This window comes from Ambystoma mexicanum, chromosome 7q (genome assembly GCF_040938575.1).
Source record: "Ambystoma mexicanum isolate Mex_15411 chromosome 7q, UKY_AmexF1_1, whole genome shotgun sequence".
Taxonomy (NCBI): Eukaryota; Metazoa; Chordata; class Amphibia; order Caudata; family Ambystomatidae; genus Ambystoma; species Ambystoma mexicanum.
The window spans coordinates 1,112,658,746-1,112,678,261 of record NC_090941.1 but is presented as its reverse complement, the minus strand read 5'-3'; the positions used below and the strand labels follow the sequence as shown (position 1 = coordinate 1,112,678,261).

Sequence of the window (19,516 nt, the reverse complement as noted above, 5' to 3'; positions counted from 1 at the left end):
CCTATATACTGCATTCCCAGTTGGTTTGCTAATGTAACAGAAAGTGTCTGTTTTGTGGATTATTTGTTGTCAGGGCTGCATCCTTGGTCAAGGATGTTTCCCTGGTCACGGCTGTATCCTTGGTCACGGCTGTATCCTTGGTCACGGCTGTATCCCTGGTCACGGCTGCATCCTGGCCATGGCTGCATCCTTGGTCAAGGATGTTTCCCTGGTCATGGCTGTATCCCTGGTCACGGCTGTATCCTTGGTCACGGCTGTATCCCAGTTCACGGCTGTATCCTTGGTCACGGCTGTATCCTTGCTCACGGCTGTATCCCTGGTCACGGCTGTATCCTTGGTCATGGCTGTATCCCTGGTCACGACTGTATCCCTGGTCACGGCTGTCTCCTTGGTCACGGCTGTATCCTTGGTCATGGCTGTATCCTTGGTCATGGCTGTATCCCTGGTCACGGCTGTATCCTTGGTCACGGCTATATCCTTGGTCACGGCTGTATCCCTGGTCACGGCTGCATCCTGGCCATGGCTGCATCCTTAGTCAAGGATGTTTCCCTGGTCACCGCTGTATCCCTGGTCACGGCTGTATCCTTGGTCACGGCTGTATCCCAGGTCACGGCTGTATCCTTGGTCACGGCTGTATCCTTGCTCACGGCTGTATCCCTGGTCACGGCTGTATCCTTGGTCATGGCTGTATCCCTGGTCACGGCTGTATCCCTGGTCACGGCTGTCTCCTTGGTCATGGCTGTATCCTTGGTCATGGCTGTATCCTTGGTCATGGCTGTATCCCTGGTCACGGCTGTATCCTTGGTCACAGTTGTATCCCTGGTCATGGCTGTATACCTGGTGAGGGCTGTAGCCTTGGCCATAGCTGTATCCCCGGTCAGGGCTGTATCCTTGGTCACGGCTGTATCCCTGGTCACGACTGTATCCTTGGTCACGGCTGTATCCCTGACCACGGCTGTATCCTTGGTCACGGCTGTATCCCTGGTCACTGCTGTATCCCTGGTCAGGGCTGTATCCCTGGTCACATCTGTATCCTTGGTCACGGCTGTATCCCTGGTCACGGCTGTATCCTTGGTCACGGCTGTATCCTTGGTCACGGCTGTATCCCTGATCATGGCTCTATCCTTGGTCACGGCTCTATCCCTGGTCACGGCTGTATCCCTGGTCAGGGCTGTATCCCTGGTCACGTCTGTATCCTTGGTCATGGCTGTCTCCTTGGTCACGGCTGTATCCCTGATCACTGCTGTATCCTTGGTCACGACTGTATCCCTGGTCAGGGCTGTATCCCTGGTCATGGCTGTATCCTTGGTCACGGCTGTATCCCTGGTCACGGCAGTATCCTTGGTCACGGCTGTATCCCTGGTCACGACTGTATCCCTGGTCACAACTGTATCCTTAGTCACGGCTGTATCCTTGGTCACGGCTGTATCCTTGGTCACGGCTGTATCCCTGGTCACGGCTGTATCCTTAGTCACGGCTTTATCCTTAGTCACGGCTGTATCCCTGGTCACGGCTGTATCCCTGGTCACGGCTGTATCTTTAGTCACGGCTGTATCCCTGTTCACGGCTGTATCCTTGGTCACGGCTGTATCCCTGGTCAAGGCTGTATCCTTGGTCACGGCTGTATCCCTGATCACGACTGTATCCTTGGTCACGGCTGTATCCCTGGTCACGGCTGTATCCTTGGTCACGGCTGTATCCCTGGTCATGGCTGTATCCTTGGTCACGGCTGTATCCCTGGTCACGGCTGTATCCCTGGTCACGGCTGTACCCTGGCTACATTCCAGTTGACCAGCGATCCTCTTAAATCGGCTTGCTGTTTCATATGGTAAATAGGTGTTGCGGTAGGCGGGGCACTGTACCTGCTTCTTTTGAAGGTCTCTTTGGGTGGTTCACTGTGGTCTCATGCCAGGAGACGACTGGGACTTACCTCTCTGTGTCTTCTCTCTACAGGGCGGTCTGAACTCCATGGCCTACGTGAAAGTGTTCCTGGACGACATCAATGACAACCGTCCAGTTTTCTACCCGGTGGACTATGCGGTGAGCCTCAGCACCCAGAGCATGCCCGGCACAGCCGTGGTCAAGGTGACCGCTCATGACAAGGATGAGGGCGTCAATGGGCGAGTGGCATACCGCCTAGTGTCTGGGAACTCCCCTCCCCTCTTCACCCTGAACAAGGAAACAGGTAAGGTCCTCAGAGAAAGAATGTGGCCATGCAGGCGAGGGTGGGTGGAAGCATCTTCAAGACCACATCACACATGTAGCCAGGTCATGCCAGCATGGACGTCTTTACACCAAGTCTCACCATTCCGCAAACGAGCAATGCCCCCAGACGGTTTAGGGACTGCCCCCATTTCTTCAGGTGCCTCTCTCAGGACCATATACATGCATTGTGTTCCACGTCAGTCACTCACTCAGACTGAAGGAGGGATAACCTGAGAGGGGGGGCAGCAAAGACCGCCCACCAGGAGCTGGACTTCACCCCAGCCACGTCAGTGGCCCTTCAGTTCAACATGGTGGATGTAGCAGAGAAATCGAGAAAGGACTCAGTGGGGAGGCCTTGCATAACAAGGAGATAGGCAGACCTAGGAGGCCAGACCTGCAGGAGACCCTGTTTTTTGCAGCATGAATCGATTATAGGTTCACGTGCGTTCTATTATTCTGTCAGCAGGCAGGTGGGGGGGTTCAGAAATGGATTGTTATTGAAATTGTTTCCTTTTTATGGGTGTCGACCAAGAGTGTGTCCATTGGCTTCCAATAACAGCACTCTTCATGAGCCGCCCCCTGGGGTGAAGAGTTCAATTCTTCACCCCTTAGCAACAATGTGTTTAGAAACTGTGTTGCTGAGCGCTAGAGTCCAATAGTCCTCTCCTCGATGCCTGGGGTCATGGATGTCTCTTCTTCATTTTCTGTGCACTGGGGGGGGTTTGCTGCCAAACCTCGTGGGGCTGGTTTTGGATGTGTAGGCCACTCTCATATCAAGTGGACAACTCAGTGAGCCATTCAACACACCCCCAGTTGACACCCACAAAAAAAACTTTAATTATAACAAGATGTCGCTTCCCGGCCTATTCACTGGATGACAATATTATGCAAAGCTTCTGAATTTATAACAAGCTATAAAGTGGTAGCTAGGGATAACTAGAATCTTCATATAACAGGGAAATAGTTAGTCATTATTTGCTAGTGACGGCATCATGACATTATATCATGGTGTCTGTCATGAGAAGCCACTGGGGTTCATTACATGGGGGGATGGGCAGGCAAGGCCCCCCAGATAGACTTTATGTCATGGCAGCATGTGGAGACCACCAACAGGAAAATGATGGCAATGGGAGAGAATGTTTGAACACCTCTGGCAGAAGCGTTTGTGTTGCTAGGTTCACGCTACGGCTCAGCGAGCCTCACTGTACGGCGACACAGAGGATATATGGAGTCAAATTGAGGGTTATCTCCACTCCATTGCAGCCTCGATCTGCCTAAGGTCAGTCCTCCTCATGGTGGTGCCCGCTGACATTCCGGGGGGCCCCTTCTCTTTGGCTCACATTATGGCTTAGTGGGGAGGCATGGCTTCCACCGTGGTGGGATCTCACCTCTGGATGGATTGGGCTTCAGGGGCCGCTGTGAACAAGATGACGCGAGGGAGTGAAATAAAGTATGCGCAACCCATCAAATTGCAAGGTGACAACCTCGACTTGTTTGCAGAAGAGTGGCTGAGCAGAGACCACCTGCTGAGATGGTGGACACATTGAGTCCTTGGGGTTGAGCACAGGTTAGCAGGCCGGCTGTTCCACATTTAGGAGGGAGAGTGGACTCAGCCTGCAGCCTAGCATGGCACAGTCTTTCACATTGTCGGAGAATCTTTTAAGATTAACGGTACAGTAGGGGATGTCCCAGGATCCACTTGAAACTCAGGCTGAGTATTCCTGAGTACTTGTGAGGTGTGGGCTTACTAGCCAGCATTTCACTGTATAGGGAAACCTAAGGCTGGCTGTTCCAGATTACTGCGAAAGCATGGGCTGAGCACATGGCGTGCCGGGCTAGCCCGACACATGCTTTTCAGAAGCTTTGGGAACCTTTTATCAGTAGTGGTGCAGCTTGAGTGACTGCTAAAGATTTCCCTTGGACCATATGATTAGTATTTCTGATTATTCCTGAAGCTTGGAATTTCTTTTCAACATTCCATTGTATTGGGGAACCCTAGACTGCCTGTTTCTTATCCACTGTTGAGAAGACTTCGCCTAGCAGTTTCAGAATAGCAAGAAGCCTTGGGCTGGGTGTTTCCAATTCTTGAGGATGTTGAGTTTGGCATTTTACAAAATATGAATTAATGTAATGCTGGGCTTCGCGTGGTATTAAAGAGGGTTTGATTTTCCCACGTGCTGATTAAGGCTGGACTGGGTTGCTCTTGGGAGTAAACGGATCATGGTTTTCCTAAATATTGAAGACTTCTGTGCAGGGTGCCTTTAGTATTAAACCGGTCCAGATTTTTCCAATGTTAGTGTTGATGAAGGATGGTCCAAGGTTCTTTTAGGTCTGAGTAATTGATGAAGGCTGGGATATTTTTAGGATTAAAGAAGGATTAAGTGTTCCCAAGTGTTAATGAAGGTGGGGCTTGATTACCGTTAGGATTAAAGAGGGCTAAGTGGTCACAGGAGTTGAAGGCTAGTTTAGGGTTCTCTGAGTAGTACATACGGCTAAGGATTTACAACAGCTGACAAAGAATGGGCTGGATCACATTTAGGGTTAAAGAAGGTTAAATGTTCCCATGTGTTGATGTAGGCTGGGATATTATTAGGATTAGAGAAGTGTACCAAATTGTGATGAATGCTGGGCTTGGTTACACTCAGGGTCAACCAAGGCTTGTGTTCCCAAGAACTGGGATATTTTTAGGATTAGAGAAGTGTACCAAATTGTGATGAATGCTGGGCTTGGTTACACTCAGGGTCAACCAAGGCTTGTGTTCCCAAGTGTTGGTGAAGGCTGGGATGGGTTACACTCAGGGTCAACCAAGGCTTGGTGTTTCCAAGTGTCGATGAAGGCTGGGCAGAGTCAACCAAGATTTGGTGTTTCCATGTGTCGGTGAAGGCTGGGCTGGGTTACACTCAGGGTCAACCAAGATTTGGTGTTTCCAAGTGTCGATGAAGGCTGGGCTGGGTTACACTCAGGGTCAACCAAGGCTTGGTGTTTCCAAGTGTCGATGAAGGCTGGGCTGGGTTACACTCAGGGTCAACCAAGGCTTGGTGTTTCCAAGTGTCGATGAAGGCTGGGCTGGGTTACACTCAGGGTCAACCAAGATTTGGTGTTTCCAAGTGTCGGTGAAGGCTGGGCTGGGTTACACTCAGGGTCAATCAAGATTTGGTGTTTCCAATTGTCGGTGAAGGCTGGGTTGGGTTACACTGAGTGTAACCCAAGACTTGGTGTTTCCAAGTGTTGGTGAAGGCTGGGCTGGGTTACACTCTGGGTCAACCAAGGCTTGCTGTTTCCAAGTGATGGTGAAGGCTGGGCTCGGTTACACTCAGGGTCAACCAAGGCTTGCTCTTTCCAAGTGTTGGTGAAGGCTGGGCTGGGTTGCACTCAGGGTCAACCAAGGCTTGCTGTTTCCAAGTGATGGTGAAGGCTGGGTTGGGTTGCACTCGGGGTCAACCAAGGCTTGGTGTTTCCAAGTGTTGGTGAAGGCTGGGCTGGGTTGCACTCAGGGTCAACCAAGGCTTGTGTTCCCAAGTGTTGGTGAAGGCTGGGCTGGGTTGCACTCAGGGTCAACCAAGGCTTGTGTTCCCAAGTGTTGGTGAAGGCTGGGCTGGGTTGCACTCAGGGTCAACCAAGGCTTGTGTTCCCAAGTGTTGGTGAAGGCTGGGCTGGGTTACACTCTGGGTCAACCAAGGCTTGGTGTTTCCAAGTGTTGGTGAAGGCTGGGCTGGGTTACACTCAGGGTCAATCAAGATTTGGTGTTTCCAAGTGTCGGTAAAGGCTGGGCTGGGTTGCACTCAGGGTCAACCAAGGCTTGGTGTTTCCAAGTGTCGGTGAAGGCTGGGCTGGGTTACACTCAGGGTCAATCAAGATTTGGTGTTTCCAAGTGTCGGTGAAGGCTGGGCTGGGTTACAGCTTGGTGTTTCCAAGTGTTGGTGAAGGCTGATTGTTGGTGAAGACTGGGCTGGGTTACTGTTAGGATCAAAGACGTCTAGTTGAAGGCGGGTCTCGGTTACTTTTAAAGAGGGCTAAGTGTTCCCAAGTGTTGGCGAAGGCTGCTTTGGGTTTCCCTTTGGATTAAAGATGGCTAAGTGTTGCCAACTATTGGTTAAAGCTGGGTTAAAGAATTATTAAAGAAGACTGGTCGTCCCAAGGCATTGATGATGGCGGGGTTGAATTCCCCTTGTGGTTTATGTGCTGTGTTTCCCTCTGTATTTAAGAAGCCTAGGTGCTCACAGCTGTTGATAAAGGCTGAGCTCGGTGCTGCTACTTTTTAAAGAACACTTTTTTATGTATGTCCTCAATGCTTCCTCTCTTTCTCCCTTGTTCCAGGTGTTATTTCCCTGTCCTACGCCTTGAGCGGCAAAGCGAATACACTCATCCAGCTGATGGTCAGTGCCCAGGATGGAGGAGGCCTGTCTGCCCAGGTCAATGCCCGCGTGAACATCAGCATTGTGCCTGGCTCCGTCTCACCACCATTCTTTGAACAGGCGCAATACTTCTTCACAGTGCCTGAGGATATTCGAAGAGGGGCGAGCGTGGGCACCGTCTGGGCGCATAACCCATCAGGTGATGTTATTGTTCTCTAACTCTCTCTTTTGTGCAATGCTCAGATGTGAACAACGATGGTCTGATGGGTTCCCCAGAGCTGTGCCCGTGGTTATGATTTATTCAAAACCTTCCAGCCATCACCTTTTCGTTTTGCTGTTGCAATCGGTATCCAGTGATTTTAGCGAATAGAAAATAAAGAATTCAATTATAACGAATCAGAAAACTGCAAAAAAATACCAGATTGTTTTTTAAAATATATGTGGGGGTGGGGTAAGGGGCTACGTCTGGTGCAAAGGGGTTTGGGGAAGGGTCACATAGATCCGTTGCAAACTAGAAACCAGCTTGGGACTTTTGGTCTCACAGCTGTAGAAGAGAGAGAGATCCACCCTCCAACGCCATCAAGTCCCATACAGTGCACCTCTTCTCTCCTTCCCAAACATCAGCACCCCCTCACTCCGCTCAGTCACGTATCGATCCGCTTTCAGATTCGAACTGTGACTTTCTCTCTAAAAAATCTTGCATGACGCCAAGGACTTTGCCAATTATTGACCCATCACTCACGTGCCCTTTCGCAGCAAAGTCCTGGAAAAGATAGCGGAAACCCAAACCTCAACAGAACTGCCACTATGGCTTTCAGCCACCATCTAGGTAGTCAACGTGGTCCTGGGGATTAGCGACAACAGCAACTGCTGCCTCCTATCTCCACCGAACCTCTCAGAGGCCTTCAACCCTTTTGAAAACCCTCCCATACCATATCTGACACGGTACCCTATTTGGTTCTCAAGAATCAATATATTTAAATAGACACATCTATCCCCCTGCTCCCCCCTGACAAGTGAGGCAACCCCAAGGCTCTATCTGATCCCCAATGACTTTCAGTTTCTATATTGTAGTCACTGGGAGTCCTTCTACCAGATAAGACATCACTCTGCACCAATACGCCAACGACGCACAGCGCGTCACTGACAGTAATCTCATCAGCTCTTGCTTGGACACCCGCTGAACCCAGATGCTGCCTGTGTACCCCAAACGGAACCCAGCTGAGACTGAGTTCATCCTTGTTATCAATGGAGGAAAATCTGAACATCACTTTGTAGGTGCCTACTAAAGGGTGAACCTCAAAGGTTTCCCCTCCACCCTCCCTGCCAAGTCTCTAGGTTTCCAAATAGATCTGGAACTACCCTCAAGGGGAACATACAAATAAAGCCTAGATGGGTAAGTACTGGCTAAATCTCCTCCAATGGAAGAACGCCTTCCCTACCCTCCTGGGCTGATCCCACATTGAGAGGGGCAACACCTTCCTCACAGGCCACACAAACACACAGACCAGTCTCGGGGAAGGGTGACACTCACATAGCCTACAACCGGTGAATAGGCCACAGCCCAAGGACCAATACTCAGCCCCCCTAAGTATGACGCACAGTCCACAGCAAAAATAACACTCACATGTCCTGCAACCAGTGAACAGACCACAGTCCAAAGACGACCCCCACTCAATATCAAGCATCTCACTAGCAGGCGATGAACAATAACCAGGTCATCTGGACCTAGAACAAAGGCCAGAGTACAGGGGGCAATACTCAGTCCCTCGATCCCATAGACAGGCCAGTCCACAATATCATTACCCAACTGACCTCAACACACAGACCAGACCGAAATAGCAATGCCCCTGACTATGAACCACAGACTAGTACCAGAGGGGACAGCACTCACCTCATGTAAACCCAAAGCACAGATCGGACAGTAACACAAAGCACGCTGCGATCACTGGAATCTGGCACCAGAATCTACCACATGGCCCAGACAATACTCACGATGCTGCCACCACGTGCATTTCACATACGAATCAGACCACACTAATTATGCCGCCACCACATGCATCTAACATACAGACCAGACCACACTATACTGACACAACATGCATCTAACATACCGAGCAGACCACACTATGCTGCCACCACGTGCATCTAACATACGGACCAGACCAGACTGGCTATAATGACACCACTTGCATCTAACATACGGACCAGATCAGACTGGCTACAATGACACCACGTGCATCTAACATACGGACCAGACCAGACTGGCTATACTGACACCACATGCATCTAACATACGGACCAGATCAGACTGGCTACAATGACACCACGTGCATCTAACATACGGACCAGACCAGACTGGCTATACTGACACCACATGCATCTAACATACGGACCAGACCAGACTGGCTATACTGACACCACATGCATCTAACATACGGACCAGACTAGACTGGCTATACTGACACCACATGCATCTAACATACAGACCAAATCAGACTGGCTATAATGACACCACGTGCATCTAACATACAGACCAGATCAGACTGGCTATAATGACACCACGTGCATCTAACATACAGACCAGATCAGACTGGCTATAATGACACCACATGCATCTAACATACGGACCAGATCAGACTGGCTATAATGACACCACATGCATTTAACATACAGACCAGATCAGACTGGCTATAATGACACCACATGCATTTAACATACAGACCAGACCAAACTAACTATACTGACACCACATGCATCTAACATACGGACCAGATCAGACTGGCTATAATGACACCACATGCATTTATCATACAGACCAGATCAGACTGGCTATAATGACACCACATGCATTTAACATACAGACCAGACCAAACTAACTATACTGACACCACATGCATCTAACATACAGACCAGATCAGACTGGCTATAATGACACCACGTGCATCTAACACACAGACCAGGCCACACGGACTATACTGACACCGTCTGTACCGAGCGCAGGCCAGACCACCCCCATAATCTACCACACAGACCAGGGCAGAATTAATGGAATCCGTGCCCGGGGCTACACTCCCGCAGCTGAGCACCCCGTATTCTCCGAGCCTTGTGGCCTGCGCCCGGATAGAGTGTGCTGTTGGAGTGCTGCACATTAATCGGCCCCAGACTCTTGGAGCAGTCCTCATCTGGCAAAAACTACAGCTTTCCTCCAGAAAATAAATCTTTACGGGGTCGACATCAGAGGGGCAGGAAAGGCAATTTCCCTGAATGTGGGAGGTGTGTTATGAATTATAGAAAACGTGCCCGGCCTTGATTCTACATGAAAACAGTGAGAACACGCGATACTGGGCCTTAATCACAGCCTGCAGGCAGCACTTGCAACTCCCCCCCTCCACTCAGCACTTAACCCGCCTCTTGCAGACAGCCTACTGAACTCCCCCTCCACACAGCACTTAACCCGCCTCTTGCAGACAGCCTTCTAAACTCCCCTCCACACAGCACTTAACAGGCCTCTTGCAGACAGCCTTCTGAACTCCCCCTCCAAACAGTACTTAACCAGCCTCTTGCAAACAGCCTTCTGAACTCCCCTCCACACAGCACTTAACCCACTCCTTGCAGAGAGCCTTCTGAACTCTCCCTCCACACAGTACTTAACCCCCCTCTTGCAGACAGCCTACTGAACTCCCCCTCCACACAGCACTTAACCCGCCTCTTGCAGACAGCCTTCCGAACTCCCCCTCCACACAGCACTTAACCCACTCCTTGCAGACAGCACTCCCTCCACACAGCACTTAACCCGCTCCTTGCAGACAGCACTCTGATAGTGCGCTCTCCAGACAGCACTTAACCCACTCCTTGCAGACAGCACTCTGAACTCCGCTCTCCAGACAGCACTTAACCCACCCCTTGCAGACAGCACTCTGAACTCCCCTCTCCAGACAGCACGTAACCTATCCTTTGGAAACAGCACGCTGAACTCCCCTCTCCATACAGAACTTAACTCACTACTTAAAGGCAGCACTCTGAACTACCCAATTTAGACAGCACTTACCCTGCCTCTTGCAGAGAGCACTCTGAATGCACCTCTCCATAGAGCACTTAACCTGCCTCTTGCAGACACCGCCCTTAGCTCCCCCCTCCAGACAGCACTTAGCCCACACCTTGCAGACAGCCCTCTGAACCCCCTTCTCCAGAAAGCACTTCACCTGGCTCTTGCAGACAGCCTTCTGAACTCCCCCTTCCAGACAGCACTTAACCCACACCTTGCAGACACCACTCTTAGCAAACTCCTCCAGAGAGCACTTACACTGCCTCTTGCAGACACCACTCTTAGCTCCCTCCTCCTGACAGCACTTACCCTGCCTCTTGCAGACACCACTCTTAGCTCCCTCCTCCTGACAGCACTTACCCTGCCTCTTGCAGACACCACTCTTAGCAAACTCCTCCAGACAGCACTTACCCTGCCTCTTGAGGACACCACTCTTAGCAAACTCCTCCAGACAGCACTTACCCTGCCTCTTGCAGACACCACTCTTAGCAAACTCCTCCAGAGAGCACTTACACTGCCTCTTGCGGACACCACTCTTAGCTCCCTCCTCCAGACAGCACTTACCCTGCCTCTTGCAGACACCACTCTTAGCTCCATCCTCCAGACAGCACTTACCCTGCCTCTTGCAGACACCACTCTTAGCAAACTCCTCCAGAGAGCACTTACACTGCCTCTTGCGGACACCACTCTTAGCAAACTCCTCCAGACAGCACTTACCCTGCCTCTTGCAGACACCACTCTTAGCTCCCTCCTCCAGACAGCACTTACCCTGCCTCTTGCAGACACCACTCTTAGCTCCCTCCTCCTGACAGCACTTACCCTGCCTCTTGCAGACACCACTCTTAGCAAACTCCTCCAGACAGCACTTACCCTGCCTCTTGAGGACACCACTCTTAGCAAACTCCTCCAGACAGCACTTACCCTGCCTCTTGCAGACACCACTCTTAGCAAACTCCTCCAGAGAGCACTTACACTGCCTCTTGCGGACACCACTCTTAGCTCCCTCCTCCAGACAGCACTTACCCTGCCTCTTGCAGACACCACTCTTAGCTCCCTCCTCCAGACAGCACTTACCCTGCCTCTTGCAGACACCACTCTTGTCAAACTCCTCCAGACAGCACTTACCCTGCCTCTTGCAGACACCACTCTTGTCAAACTCCTCCAGACAGCACTTACCCTGCCTCTTGCAGACACCACTCTTAGCAAACTCCTCCAGACAGCACTTACCCTGCCTCTTGAGGACACCACTCTTAGCAAACTCCTCCAGGCAGCACTTACCCTGCCTCTTGCATACACCACTCTTAGATCCCTCCCCCAGACAGCACTTACCCTGCCTCTTGCGGACAAACCTCTTATCTCCCTCCTCCAGACAGCACTTACCCTGCCTCTTGCAGACACCACTCTTGTCAAACTCCTCCAGACAGCACTTACCCTGCCTCTTGCAGACACCACTCTTGGCAAACTCCTCCAGACAGCACTTACCCTGCCTCTTGCGGACACCACTCTTAGCAAACTCCTCCAGAGAGCACTTACACTGCCTCTTGCGGACACCACTCTGAGCTCCCTCCTCCAGGCAGCACTTACCCTGCCTCTTGCAGACACCACTCTTGGCAAACTCCTCCAGAGAGCACTTACCCTGCCTCTTGCAGACACCACTCTTGGCAAACTCCTCCAGAGAGCACTTACCCTGCCTCTTGCATACACCACTCTTAGATCCCTCCCCCAGACAGCACTTACCCTGCCTCTTGCGGACAAACCTCTTATCTCCCTCCTCCAGAAAGCACTTAACCTGCTTCTTGCAGACACCACTCCTAGCTCCCTCCTCCAGACAGCACTTACCCTGCCTCTTGCAGACAGCCTTCTGAACTCCCACCTCCAGACAGCACTTAGCCCGCAGCTTGCAGACAGCACTCTGAACTCCCCTATCCAGACAGCACTTACCCTGCCTCTTGCGGACACCACTCTGAGCTCCCTCCTCCAGACAGCACTTACCCTGCCTCTTGCGGACACCACTCTGAGCTCCCTCCTCCAGACAGCACTTACCCTGCATCTTGCCGACACCACTCTGAGCTCCCTTCTCCAAACAGCACTTACCCTGCCTCTTGCGGACACCACTTTTAGCAAACTCCTCCAGACAGCACTTACCCTGCCTCTTGTGGACACCACTCTTAGCAAACTCCTCCAGACAGCACTTACCCTGCCTCTGGCCTAATGCACCCTTAGCTACCAACTGCCAACTGCCAACAGCATGCGTCCTTTATTCTCCATGCACCAGAACACTTGACCAGCAGGTAGTACGCTCATATCCAGGGCAGTTTCTAGCCACCTTGGTGCCCAGGGCAAAACACCAGAATGTACCCCTGCCCCCCGACTAGCACACGCCACTCCCAAAATACATCTGTGTGTCGTGCGCCAAAACCCCTCCTCAATATGAATAAATAATTGCTATATAAATGAAGCTGATTTCATTACATTGTAATGCAAGTACTTAACAGAAGAATTCTAATGTGAAAACACCGCTGTTGCTGCCCAAGTACATGGTTTTTCTGTCACCTGCTTTTAGGGAAGGCCTTGCCTGAATGCAGTATCAAACTGTCCATACTGACATACTGTGGTGTGACCAGCCTACCGGGGTCTGAGGGTCCACTGGCCCTGTGTTGCAGGTATTCTGTTCATACCACCTCACTTGTATTTCACAAGGGGCAATACTAGACTAACCATAGGAATTATTATCTGATGGATGCTTATCATTCCAAGATGGACGGTCTTTTACACTCTTATTATACTCTCTCAAAATACCTTTATGAGAATTGTGAAGGGGACAAATGACAAATAGCACCAGTGAGGGTTCCTGTATGCTTTGCATTAAATGGGAGCCGTCCAGGACTATAACATTGACCAGATCTCTATATTGGATAAACAAGTCTGTAATAAAAGAATTGTATGTGTGAATCTCTAAATTCATAACAGATGCAAGGGTTGGTGCCCACATAATTGTTCACAACACACACCTGGACATTAAAATATTTGTAACCATAAACCATACATACTCATTTGGACAGCTTAAGGTTTTGGATGCGAGTAATAAAAGATGCTGCAACATCAGACACTAAACTGGGGTACAAGGGCTCTTTTGCTTCTTGTTTCTGAAGAATTTTAGAGGAGTAAGGGCTGGGTCTCAGTGTGGGCATGCCCAACCCCCAGAACATAAACATCTTTTGGGAGTTATATCTACAGACAGGGCAGGATACTGCACAAGAGGGACCCAATAAACAATGCAAAGAAAGGGAACACAGAAAGGATTGTAACTCTTACAAACTGTATCCTTACCATTAATAAGACGATTAAACGTTTTAAACAAAACCGGCTTCTAATGCATGGCAAAGGGTCCACAGTTCCTCAGCCACTACCTCCTCACTTTTACGCAGGCCTCAGGGGCTATTTCTGCAAAAACGAGCAGGCCCATGCTTTATCTAACAGAGCTGGCATTAGCATCTCTTATTAGTGCTGGCCAGCAGCTAGTGAAAATCATGCTGTGGCAGTGTAGAAAGGGCAGTTGGCCTCGCGGATGTACAATTTGAGGCAACTTCCTTGATTGCTTTATGCATTTAAGTCTGGGAACAGGATGGCATGCTCGTCAGAGCCACATACACAAAGCGTTGCAGTGTGCTATTGTATGGACTTTGGACACATCAGACAAATACAGGCAAATGTGTTGTTACATACGGGAGCACCACATAGAGGCCTTTAACCAACAGACTGGTGGCTTGTGCAGCGCACAAATCATTGCTGCACACATACCACTGCATTGATTTGCCAGTGACTACTGTCTGCATGGTGACACACAATGAACCCTGCTTTCCTAATCAAGGTGCCAAGTGACATTGAGTTGCCATCTGATGAGCGCCCTAGACATGGGCTGGCTTGTTTAGAAAATTAAAAGGCCTTTGATGCTGAGTGCATGCATTTAGTCCATGTCCCAAAGCAGCCACTAGAATAGTTAAGCAAGAAAATGACAGTTAACCTTCCCAGTGAGGCGTCTTATGTGACTAAAACATAACATTAAAAAAAAATATAACGTTTTGGTGTTTCAAATAAAGAGACATTAAAATAAAGAAAATAGTTTTTAACTTTTTCTATGTGGCATTTTAATTCTCTTTGAAGAATGCATAGGTTTGGTCAGCTAACTGATACTTGTGCTGGCCTGGTGAATAACAATGCCCCATGTTCCGTTCTTATCACTGAAATGTTAAGCACATACTGTGCAAAAACTATGGCTTGTTAAATGAGCCATCACTTATAAATTGCCCCACTTGAAAGGCTGCCAGCACAAAGAATGTGGAGCACTGGGTGTGTGACTCCAGAGCATCTCACACGCCGCGTTTGGAATATGAATTCCTTTGTTTGCATATTCCAACGCATCTCAGTCATCCACAAGTCGGCATAGAGCAGCCAGCCGCACATCGCAGAGGAGCAGCTACTGGCACAGCAAGCTGCTTAATCTGCTGTCCCGCAATCTCAGAAGAAGCTTTTTGGGTGGGCCCCTTACTGCGCACCTCTCCGGAGCTGTTAGCTCTGCTCCCCGGGCCGTCACCCGCTCTGCCCGGGCCTTGAAAAGGGGCTGCTCATATCATTCCTCCTAGCTAGTACTTCTAACCCACCCCTGTGTGGTGACGTGAGCACACTACCAGTGGTGGTGCAGGCCACGTCACCAAGGAAAGAAAAGAGCTGGCCAGGCATGCCCAGTCAGTTGGATATAAACCCTTCTGTGTAATGTCCATTATTACGTTGTGGTCCCAATGCGTTCCCGCACCCTAACAATTGGTGTGAAGTTGGGGGCTACGTGGGTAACGAATGCCACCTGGTCTACCAGAGAGCTGCCACTACCCAAACCCGCTTCTTGCTGGAAGCAGCCTACAGCATGCAGATCGCAGTGGGGCCCTGCTAAGGATCCGCCACACCGAACCGGCGTGGCAGTGCTGCCGTGGACGCCCCTTGTTGGGAGCGTCGGAACAGAACCGTTTTCCCTTTCCCACACCACTTCCACAAGGGGAGACTCCCGGCCATTCCTCTCCTCCATGGGAGTGCTTGTGGATCCCGGTACCGGCAGATTATCAGGGACACCAGGACTTTCATGCAGTGACATGTGGACGTCGACGAGCCACAGTGCCACCCAGAGACCCTCCATAATTTTGCACGACAGTTTGGACTCCTAGCCACACAACCTCCCAGTGGCTACCAATGTTATTGCAGGAGTAGCAAGGTGGAAGACGAGTATCACATGAGGGGGACAGAGTACTGGATAGTATTTTATGCCTCACACCTACATGCCCAGGAGGCAGGCAACAATACACAGGGACAGGCGCTTTAACATGAATGATGGGGCAAAGAAGATACAGTCTCATCGTCTACCCCCCCGGGAAGGAGTGTTGTGCAACCACGTGGCCGATCCCCCCCCCTTCAGCCTGCAATTCCATAGCAGTCCAGTTCCCGAGTTTGATATACAGGGCCCTCTGGCCATGCTAGCGCCAAAATGGATACTCTGGGTAGAATGTCTCGAAATGTACTTCGATGCAGCGGGCGTGCTGGAGGATGCACAGAAAAAGTTGATGCTCCTGTTCTATGCGGCCTGTGAGGTGCACAACTCTTCAAGAACCTTCCACAAGGCGATGGTTCCTACCACAATGCAGGCATGGCCCTGAATAACTTCTACGCCCCATTGGTGAACATGGACTATGAATGTTTTTAGCTGCGACAAGCGGGTCAGGGGTGTAGAGACTACGATGTCAGCTGTTGTATCTCTACACCCGACTGCGACAGCTGGCATCGACATGCGCATTCCCGGATGAAGAAGGGGAGTTGTGCAGGCAGATTATACAAAAATGCAGTACCAACCAACTGCACAAACAGATTCACAAGGGGCCAGGGCTGCTACTAATGAGAATATTAGAGTTGGGAAGGGCACAAGAGCTGGCTACAACAAGAGCTGCCCACATGGAGGATGCCATAAAGGGCCGCAAAATAGAGGAAGTGCAGGCGGTCATCTTCTCACCACAGAAACCCATGAGGTAGAAGACGATGAACCCAAGGCCGCCCATCATCTGCAATGGAGAGAAGACAGCAGACACGCCTGTGAGTTCTGAGGGGCACTGCCATGTAGCGATGGGTGCCATGCATCAGGCCACCACTGTGACCGCTGCAGAAAGCTGGGACAATTGGGGAATGTCTCCAGGGCCCCGTGACTGACAGGGATGACTCTGACAGCTCAGCCAACACAGATGTGCAGAACAGAAAAACTGGCAGCCCTGTCGGAAGAAAACCAGGATCAGACACGGCATGGGTGGCAGACTACTATCCAGAGGTGGAAATTGCTGCAATAGATGACAGCGTCACCAAGGAGATATTCTTCATCTCAGCACTAGTACTGGGAATGCGGCAGAGCAGACATCAACCATGCTGCGAGGTGACGATTCCATCCACTCAAGTACCAGTGCTGATCGACACGGGCGCGTCAGTCAATCTCATTCCCATTGTGCAATACACCCTGCTGTCCTCAACGCCAAGGGTCACACCACCAAAGATAAGAATGTTCACATATTGAGGAAGAACTCCCATCCCGTTGGATGGGGCATTCCAGGTGGCGGTGGCTCACAGCAACCAGTGCACCCTTGCGATTTTCTACATCCCAAGAGGAGCAAAAAACGCACTCCTTAGTTGCACAACCGCAGAGATACTGGGTCTGGTACACTTCACATTCCAGGTATATTTCACGAACATTGAAAGGCTATTCAGAGAATATGGGTGCTTAAAAGGCCAGGAAGTTCGGCTACACATGTGCTGAAAGCATCTAACCTGTCTCACTGCATCACAGACAAATACGAAAAATAAGTGCTGCAGGAGCCGTTACGCATGGAACAGGTGGACATCATTGAACCGGTGCAAGGGCCCACACCCTGGGTGACTCTGATAGTGGTCGCCTTGAAGCCCAAACAACTAGGGTCCGTAAGGATATGCGTGGATATGCATTTCCCCAACAAAGCTATCATGAAGGCGCGACACTCAAAACCCACCATCGATGACATATTTGCTGACCTGCAAGGGACAGCAGTGTTCTCCACCATAGACCTACAGTCGGGGTACCATCAGGTGCCACTGCATGAGGAGTCGAGGCCCATCACAATGTTCTCCTGCCATATTGGACTGTTCTATTACAAGAGGCTCAGCTTCGGCATCTCCTCCGCTACTGAAGTCTTCCAGCATACCATCAGGCGGGTCCCCGCGCTATTAAGAGGGGTTGTCAATGCGTATGACGACATGCTGATCTATTCAAGGACTGAAATGGAGCACCTACACATAAGGCAGCCATCTTTCAATGCCTGAGGGACACAGGCCTTATGCTGCACAGAGAGAAAGGCCATTTTCTCCAATCCTAAGTGTAGGTCTTCAGATTGGTGTTCCAAGGTAAGGGAATCTCGCCTGATCCACAGAAAGTATCAGCCATACAGGACATCCAACCATCTATCAACCCGTCTGAGGAACAGACCTATCTAGGAATGTTGAACGACTGGGGCACATTAATTCCAAATCTGGCTACAATTACGGACTCCCTCAGAGCTCTCGTGAAGAAAGATGCGGATTCGGCATGACCAAACGCAGCACAGCAAGCTTTAGATTGATCCAAGGTGGCTCTGGCAGTGGAAACAAAGATGGTGATCTTTGACCGCACGAAGTCAACTGAGATATGGGTCGATACAAGCTCCATGGGTCTGGGGGAAGTATTGGTGCAGACGAAAGGTGGTGGAGTATACATGTCTGTGACATATGGGAGCAAGGCACTATCGCCCACAGAGAAATGCTACTCGCAGATCGAGAGGGAAGCACTTTCACCTATACATATTTTGACACCCTGTCACCCTAGTGATGGACCACAAGTTGTTACTGGCAATACTGAATGGATCGGCATTGAGGCCCCTTTTGAGTCTGGAGCAGGGGATGCTACAGCTCCAAGACTATGGAATCACACTCAACTTCCAGCCAAGGATCAGAAACACAGCAGATTACCTGTCGAAACACCCCATCACCCAAGAACGTGATCCAGGTGTGGAGACCCAGGAGGTGGAGACGTTAGTGCGCATGGTGTCCCACATGGCAGTTCCGAAATCCATGATGCTGGCACACATTTCTGAGGCAACGAGGCTGCACGGTGATGCTGCACGTGATCGAGCAATTCAACTGGGGCCAATGGAGGTCACTTCCAGGTGAGCAGACTCAGTACACGCCTGATACCAAGGCCTTCATGGCAGGCTTCTTGAGAATGAGAGCAGAGTTGTCAGTAGGGGTGGAGGATGTCCTGCTGCGAGGGTCCAGACTATTTATGCTGCCCAAGCTGATACCCCAAATACTGGAAATAGTGCACACGGGCCACTACGGTGCCACAAAGACCAAGGCAAGGCTGAGGGAAAAGGTCTGGTTCCCAGACCTGGAGAAGCGAGTGGAGGAGTTTCTGGCCAGGTGCGCACGGTGCAAAGTGGCAACCATTCCCATCGATTGAGTCACCAGCGAGTGCAACGACACCGTGGCAGTCGGTGAGTGTGGATTTTTCACAATACAACAGGACATGCACTTCGTGGTGCTACTAGATGAGTTCTCAAGGTTTCCGGAGGTGCAATTCACACAGTTATCAGCCCACTGCATCATGCCAGTGTTGCAGGACATCTTTGCTAGGCACGGGCAGTCAGACTTGATCAGGTGAGACGATGGAGCATCATTTCAGGGGCAACCATTTAGGGAATTCGTAGAAGCACAGGGAATGAACCACATCCGGATTACGCCCTGCTGATCGGGAGCGAATGGAGATGTTTTGCAAGACGCTGGAAGCGGGGTCTGATCTCAAGGTGGCTCTTGTAAC

At 50.6% G+C, this 19,516-nt stretch overlaps 1 protein-coding gene across 1 annotated transcript in view; it reads left to right on the top strand.

Moving 5' to 3' along the window:
• Positions 1 to 19,516, top strand: part of DCHS1 (dachsous cadherin-related 1) — a 489,760-nt gene that overhangs the window by 350,992 nt on the left and 119,252 nt on the right. The window contains exons 4-5 of the mRNA XM_069640519.1: positions 1,954 to 2,185; positions 6,523 to 6,759. Coding sequence (XP_069496620.1) covers positions 1,954 to 2,185; positions 6,523 to 6,759 — 469 coding nt within the window. The remainder of the gene's footprint in view (positions 1 to 1,953; positions 2,186 to 6,522; positions 6,760 to 19,516) is intronic.